The 8,032-nt window shown below is 38.5% G+C and overlaps 1 protein-coding gene and 1 long non-coding RNA gene across 2 annotated transcripts; both read right to left on the bottom strand.

Annotated features, from left to right (window-relative positions):
• Nucleotides 1-4,233: 4,233 nt before the first annotated feature.
• On the bottom strand, nt 4,234-4,682 carry LOC103630041 (uncharacterized). Its single transcript, XR_554786.2, has 3 exons — nt 4,649-4,682; nt 4,478-4,550; nt 4,234-4,380 (listed from the first exon to the last, which is right to left on the bottom strand). It is a non-coding gene; the product is annotated as an uncharacterized lncRNA (long non-coding RNA).
• A 693-nt stretch (nt 4,683-5,375) lies between these two features.
• LOC103631414 (uncharacterized) lies at nt 5,376-6,172 on the bottom strand. The gene is made up of 3 exons (XM_020540203.1): nt 6,115-6,172; nt 5,966-6,041; nt 5,376-5,875 (listed from the first exon to the last, which is right to left on the bottom strand). The coding sequence occupies exons 1-3, from the start codon at nt 6,138-6,140 to the stop codon at nt 5,456-5,458; spliced, it is 522 nt and encodes a 173-aa protein (XP_020395792.1). The 5' UTR covers nt 6,141-6,172; the 3' UTR covers nt 5,376-5,455.
• Nucleotides 6,173-8,032: the final 1,860 nt, after the last annotated feature.

Below are 8,032 nucleotides of genomic sequence, written 5' to 3' on the forward strand. Positions count from 1 at the left end.
TATTTTCTTGATCCTCAACCCGAACTCATTTTGAGCCCATCTCAAGAATCCTTTTAAGGTCTCTTGGGTTTGTGATTTTTCCTGCAAAAAGAACACCCAAGTGAAGCGAGAATAATCATCCACAATTACAAGACAATACTTACTCCCGCCGATGCTTATATAAGCTATTGGGCCGAATAGATCCATGTGGAGTAGCTCAAGCGATTTGTTGGTCGTCATGATGTTCTTGTGTGGATGGTGGGTACCAACTTGCTTCCCTGCTTGACATGCGCTACAGACCCTGTCTTTCTCAAAATGAACATTTGTTAGTCCCAAAATGTGTTCTCCCTTTAGAAGCTTGTGAAGATTCTTCATCCCAACATGGGCTAGTCGGCGATGCCAGAGCCACCCCATATTAGTCTTAGCAATTAAGCAAGTATCGAGTTCAGCTCTATTGAAATCAACTAAGTATAGCTGACCCTCTAATACTCCCTTAATTGCTACTGAATCATCACTTCTTCTAAAGACATTAACACCTATATCCGTAAAAAGACAATTGTAACCCATTTTGCATAATTGAGAAACTGAAAGCAAGTTATAGTCTAAAGAATCTACAAGAAAGACATTGGAAATAGAATGGTCAGGTGATATAGCAATTTTACCAGGTCCTTTGACCAAACCTTGATTTCCATCCCCGAATGTAATAGCTCTTTGGGGATCTTTGTTTTTCTCGTAGGAGAAGAACATTCTTTTCTCCCCTGTCATGTGGTTTGTGCACCCGCTATCAATTATCCAACTTGAGCCCTCGGATGCATAAACCTACAAAATAAGTTTAGGCCTTGTTCTTAGGTACTCAAACGGTCTTGGGTCCTTTCACATTAGAAACAAGCACCTTGGGTACCCAAACACAAGTCTTAGAATCCTTGTGTTTGCCCCCAACGTATTTGGCAACTACTTTGCCTGATTTGTTAGTTAAAACATAGGAAGCATCAAAAGTCTTAAATGAAACATTAGGCTCATTTGATGCAACAGGAGATTTATTTTTAGGCATTTTAACATGGGTAGAATGCCTAGAGCCAGAAGCCTCACTCTTATACATAAAAGCATGATGGGAAATAGAGTGAGTCTTCTTAGCATGAATTCTCCTAATCTTGTGCTCAGGATAACCAACAGGATATAAAATGTAACCCTCGTTAGCCTGAGCCATGGGAGCCTTGCCCTTAACAAAATTAGACAATCTCTTAGGGGCATTAAGCTTGACATTGTCTCCCTGTTGGAAGCCAATGCCATCCTTAATGCTAGGGCGTCTCCCATTATAGAGCATGCTTCTAGCAAATTTAAATTTTTCATGCTCTATCTCATGCTCATTAATTTTAGCAGTTAGTTGAGTTATGTGATCATTTTGTTCTTTAATTAAAGCTAAGTGATCATGAATAGCATCAACATTAATATCTCTACATCTCATGTAAATAGAAACATGGTCAACAGTGGATGTAGAGGGTTTGCAAGATTTTAATTCATCTATCTTAGATTTTAGCATGTCATTTTCATCTCTCTAAGACAGGAAATGGAAACGTTGCAAACATTTAAATTCTTAGCCTTAGCAATTAATTTATCATTCTAAATCTTAAGGCTAGAAAGTGATTCATTCAACTTATCAATCTTAGCAATTAAACTAGTATTATCATTCTTAAGATTGACAATTGAATCATCACAAACATTTCTCTTCTCAACCTCAGTGATCAAATTAGCATTTTCAATTCTAAGATTGGAGATAGTGTCATGGCAAATGCTAAGCTCACTAGTTAATTTTTCACATTTCTCTATTTCCTGAGCATAAGCATTTTTCACCTTAACATGCTTTTTGTTTTCCTTAATAAGGAATTTCTCTTGGCTATCCAAGAGTTCATCCTTCTCATGAATAACTCCTATCAATTAATTTAATTTTTCCTTTTGTTGCATGTTAAGGTTGGCAAAAAGGGCAAGCAAATCATCTTCATCATCACTAGAGCTACTCTCATCACTAGATGTCGTATATTTAGTGGAGGCTCTAGATTTTACCTTCTTATTTTTGCCATCCTTTGCCATGAGACACTTGTGGCCGACGTTGGGGAAGAGGAGGCCCTTGGTGACGGCGATGTTGGCTGCGTCCTCGTCGAAGGAGGAGTCGGTGGAGCTCAGGTCGGAGTCCCATTCCCGACACACGTGGGCATCACCGCCCTTCTTCTTGTAGTACTTCTTCTTTTCCTTCCTCCTTCCCTTCTTGTTGTCGCCCCTGTCACTATCACTATATAGGACATTTAGTAATGAAATGACCGGGCTTACCACACTTGTAGCAAACTTTCTTGGAGCGGGGTTTATAGTCCTTCCCCCTCCTTTGCTTGAGGATTTGGTGGAAGCTCTTGATGATGAGCGCCATTTCCTCGTTGTCGAGCTTGAAGGCGTCGATGGGAAGCCTACTTGAGGTAGGCTCTTCTTTCTTCTCCTCTGTCTCTTTGAATGCAACGGGTTGCACCTCGGGTGTGGAGGTGCCGCCTTGCTCGATAATTTGTTTGGAGCCTTTAATCATCAACTCAAAGCTCACAAACTTTCCTATTACTTCCTCGGGAGACATTAGCTTATATCTAGGTGACCATGATGCTAGTTTATCTAGTATAATATAGATAAAATGTCTTAACAAACTTTACGGAAAATAATTACTAATTATTTTCTTTGTTACTTAATAATAGTCCTTTGGGTTTTATCCTTTCCTTTTTAAATAGAAATTATACGTACAACTAAAAATATTTATTTCTAAATCACCTAACATTAATATTCTAAGAATTAATGTAGATTACTAATTTTGGACTTTAATACCATAATCATACTTATTTTGACATAAATAGATATTTTACTAATTCTAAGTAATTAAGTGCTATACATATGAATACATTTATCATGACTAGTAAAAACCTATATTTTTAATCTAACCAAAAATATGTGGCCTATTACTTCTTCCACTTTCTTATATCAATAAAATTATACTTAAATCACTACTAACAATACTGTTCCATGTGCTAAAGCGAAGTTAATCGTGAATGTTTCTAGTATTGAAATCACCAAGTTAGTGAATAGTGACATTATTTATTTTGAAATATAAAATAATACTCATGTCCAAAATATTGTTGCAGGGGCTAGTTCACGATCTAGTGTATACATCGGGGTCTCTTTTCAATAGTTTCTGAACTGAAAAATATCTAAACTAAATTTACACAAAACGAGGGGTTAAAACATAAAATAGTCATCTTTTACCTTGGGCTTGGTCTCGTGCTTGCGCAGGAAGCTCGACAGGGGAGGGGAATCAGCCGAGCAAGGCAAGGCGCGACCAGGATGGGCGAGACGTGGCTTCGGCGAGCGCGAGCAAGGAAGAGAGAGCGCGAGGAGTGAGAGAGAGGGAGCTCGGGCAGGGAGTGGGAGAGAGCTCGGTGTCGATTTTTATAGGGAGGGAGAGGGGAGAGGAAGAGGGCGTCGGGGAGGAACGACCGGCGGCTTCAATCACCATCAAAACTCCAATAATGGTGTCGGTTTCCATGTACGAGGAGGGAATGAGGGGAGGGAGAGGAAGGGGAGGAGCCGGTCGTTTCCGGCTCGGGGGAACTCGAACGGGCGTAGGGATGGCAATGGGTCGGGTTCGGATCGGGTATGGTAAATATCCGCCCGCGACAATACCCGCGGGTATTACTCATACCCGCCCGCGACTATACCCGCGGGTAGGATTTTGTACCCGTGCCCATACCCATCGGGTATCGGGCGGGTATCGGATACCCGCGGGTATAATCACAAAACAATATATGAGTACTGTTACAGAAGGTTGACAAAACAATATATGAGTACATAGCGTTTACACTTGAACCAAACAATATATGAGTATTGTTACAAAACAATAAATGAGTACTGTTCTGCAAAATAAATGAAGCAAAGGTCTTGGTCTCACACCCTTACTCAATCCGTCTGTGCTGCTCTCTGAGCTCATCTTTCCTAGTCAAACTTAAATATGATTACAACCAGATAACATCAAAATATAGAAAACATAAGAGAATACTAGTAGGGTGCCCGTGCGTTGCAACGGAACCGAATTATAACACGATAACTTACATGTCTCTGTTGTATGTTATAGATATGTGTCCGTGCGTTGCGACAGAAGTAAAAGATTTGTATGAAACATTAATACGGAACGACAAACATCACTATAACATGCAAAATCCGTGTGGAAAACATTATCAATATCACACTAATCAGCTAATCCTTTTTAGCGATATCGATAAGTCTCTGTTGTATGTTTGCAGGGATGGCATATCGGCACGAATTATCCTCATAACTTAACAGATCAATCACAAAGCTCCTTCGAACAATCTTTGCATCCTACAGACAAAGACATAAGAGAACAAAACATATTATATTGTAAAAAGAGATAACTGGAATATATGTTTTGAACATAGAACGAACATACTACACTTACCCCAACAAATTTCATTCGTCTGTCATTCCCCCACATGGCCATAGCTTGTAGAACGAGGTAGCTGGTATTAAACCTATAATATATATATATAATGTTTAGGCAACTATGTTTTATACAATGATTATCATAGAAAAAATTTAAACTGCTGAGAAGGTGGTACGAAGAAAATACCCTCTTAAGTCAATTGGAACACCAGTCTGAATTGTATGTTCCCACTTAAAGATATCCTCCGCCCATCCAGAACGTTTTTTGCTGTAAGCAATCTTATATTTCTTTGAGGCCATGATAATCGCTTCCGCAAACCTCTTGTATGGCATGTGTTTACACCAATCTTGAGTCGGTGTAAAGTCGATAAAAGTCACATGCTTTTTAACATGATCTATTACGAAAAGGGCGTGACATCCGTTGAATTTCCACGGCATAAGAACCTGCAAAATATCAGTCATTAGGATTGCAAAGAAGTGTCCTTTATAAATACATTCTAAATGAACACATACTTACATATCTACAACCCGTGATATAATAATTCATTGATGGCCAACAATCGAGTGTTTTGGCTAACTCTTCTGCTGTAGGATCCTGATGGTACTTTGGAAGTTTACCAAAACCAACCATTCTCTGGAGAGTATATATACATGTCCACATGAGGATTAGATGTAGATACTATATATTAATAGATTAATGATTGGAAACAAACTTACCCAGAAACGCATGTCCATATAATGCTTTCTATTATTTATGATTTCTCCTTTCGGCCTACATGACTCTTTATTGGCAAGCAGCCGAACAGCCATGTCAAAACATCTTAGAGTCATATCTTTATTTATCGTTAATATGTTTTGTAGGTCTTTAACAGATATTTCTATCTTAAAAGGATTGAAACTTCGCACCCATGTCATCCTGTAATGTAGCATGACGAAAGTCTATATCAAGAATCTAAGTAGTTGATATACATAAAATAGATAAATCAATGAGCACTTACTCTAGTGTCGTATCGTCTTCTATTGTCATGATATAATCACATAAAACATCTATTGAATCGGCTTTGGTCACTGGCATGTCCTTTGTGGAAAGACCAACCATTAAAAAGTCATTGGTGCACCCATCGTTAGATACTTTTACAGGAGTTCTTTTATCCCAATCATCAACAAACCACTTTTGCAAGTCTGCTTGAGTAATAGGGCCTTCCTCATCTTCATACACTACTTCGTTATCATCAAGCACGTGGAGTAGCTTCCTCTTCTTAGAATCTGTTGGGTTTTCTAATATCTCAACATCCGATGGGCTTCCAGAGTCAACTTCTTTATCATTTTTGTATAACAGACACCTCCTTCTCTTATTCAGTTCTGAAGATAGTAATATAGCAGCCATTTTCTTTCTAAAGTGTGACATGTCATCCTACAAATAAGAAATAATTATTATATATTAGCATTATATATGTAACACTGACTGTAGATGTGCATATATGTCGTAGTAGTAATAATATACCTGGGTAAAACTGTCAGACAGTTCATCCCCTGTCCAGTATTCGATATAGTTCAAAAGAAAGAGGCCACATGAAGAGCTACATATACATTAATATCAACATAAAGATTAGTATGAATGAAAAAATAGGTAAAGAAGATTTTAGGACGTACCTATCTGTCTGCTTTGCATATCCCATGTCTATTTCTCTGAGAGGCCAAGAAGCAACTTGGAGGTTTGGCCACCTGTGGTCTTTTAACTCCTTACGTTGAGATATCATATCAATTTGTCTTTGGAGTCCTTTAATCTTTATATATTGTAAAACAAAATTAGAGATTGGGATAAGTTAATAGTGAATTTATAATTGTTTAGTTTGTGCATACTCACAGAGTCAGCGAGGTCTTTACGATCTTGTAAAGTACCAAGTGAATCGAGCACTTGTATCTCCATATTTCTTGCATGGATCACGGCAAGATACCAGTGCGTCTCTCGGATGTTTATCGGAATAAACACCTACAAAATAGTTATAAATACTTGCATAAGAATAAAATACATGTAAACACTAACTGTTTTGTTTAGATTTAAACTCATATGTACCATGTCATGGTCTAGGTAAAGTAACACCCTTCGTTCAGCGCTACATATTTGTGTCATGTCTTCAATTGGATATAGCTCCTCTGTTTTAATGTCAACATCGCCATCTCGCTTCAAGAAATTAAACTGGAAAGCATTTTCTATGTGAACGCGACCTCCAGATCGGCACTTTAGATGCTTTTGAGATTTTATCAAATTTATATAACAGTCTATAACCTGTAAGTGTGTAAGTTGTGGTTAAAAATACCAAGATGAGTAAAAAAATCTATACATAACAAGGTCGCCAAATTTAAAAACTAAGCATGGATTACCTCGTCACCTAGATATGCATTCGGCTGAAATAAACATTCCATCGACTTTCTTTCAACAAAGGCATCATCAATAAGCACGACTTCCACCCTTGGTGCACAAGGGATTTCCTTAATAAAATCGATGAGTGCAAGGTCGCCCTGCGTGCAAATATAGTCTAGAGCAAACAATCGTGAGATACAACTAAAATTAGTTATTACAATAAAATACAAATTAATCCATACAGAACTACGGAAATTATAATACCTTCCGGAACTATTGCGGTTGCCACCGATTTTTTTGGCTTGTTATGACACAAGCCTACAGATAGAAATTCCATTCTCGCGGGACAAAAACCTACATTTTATAAGGTAAGGTAGGCCAGTGTCCATGCTTTGCCATATTAGTGGAAAAAATAAATGACGATTTAGGATAGTAAGCCAACATGCATATCAAATTGTTAGATGCATAATAAACTAATAAATATAAATCACCTAGTTTCATATACGTACAGGCCTACTCGGGAAATGGAAACCCCCTTTAGTTGTTTCATATCACCTAGTAATAAATAAATCACCTAGTTTCTAAATTGTTAGCTGCAGTTTAGAAGGTGACTTCGTACCTAAGTGATAAGTATATTCTTTGAGTCTGCTTGATTTGGCTATAACATATGAACACATATATTCTCGAATTTCGTATATAATCCGGGGGTATCACACAAAAAACACCCAACGATTTTGAAGCATGAGCTCAAAACCAGACAAGTTGCTGGCTTCATGCAGCAGAGGACCACACACATGCTGAAACAGAACTAACCAAACGCAAGGAAAACACGACACCTTGGCAAGTCAAAATGGAATCTGAATACAAGAAAAAATAAAGGCGCAAGGCAATGAGCACCTTTTTTTATTGAGGAGATCCCTGTTGAAGATGTCGCGGACAGACCAAAAGAAGACTTGTTGTCAAGGTAGCTGAGACCAAACTTGTCGTCGTTCTTTGCCCTTGCCTCCACAGCCTCGAACCCCTCTGCCTGCTTCACCGCTTCTTCTTCCACGAGCGCTTATTACATGCAGTGCCACTATCTTCCTCCTCACTTTTGCTGTTTGGAGTCGCCGTACAAGGTAGGAGGAGGAACGGGAGGCGAGGAAAAAGATGGTAAGAGGCCGTTGTGTTTCCTTTTGTTTTGTTGACGGGAAGTGAGGAAGATCC

This window comes from Zea mays, chromosome 6 (assembly GCF_902167145.1).
Source record: "Zea mays cultivar B73 chromosome 6, Zm-B73-REFERENCE-NAM-5.0, whole genome shotgun sequence".
Classification (NCBI taxonomy): domain Eukaryota; kingdom Viridiplantae; phylum Streptophyta; class Magnoliopsida; order Poales; family Poaceae; genus Zea; species Zea mays.

What these genes read in the sequence shown, in the direction of transcription:
- LOC103631414 (XM_020540203.1), bottom strand. Translation starts at nt 6,140, where the DNA reads ATGGGATATGCAAAGCAGACAGATAG. An exon ending in TATGCAAAGCAGACAGATAG is followed by an intron (nt 6,042 to 6,114) that starts GTACGTCCTAAA and finishes ATGTATATGTAG; the next exon opens with CTCTTCATGTGGCCTCTTTC. An exon ending in TGTCTGACAGTTTTACCCAG is followed by an intron (nt 5,876 to 5,965) that starts GTATATTATTAC and finishes TCTTATTTGTAG; the next exon opens with GATGACATGTCACACTTTAG.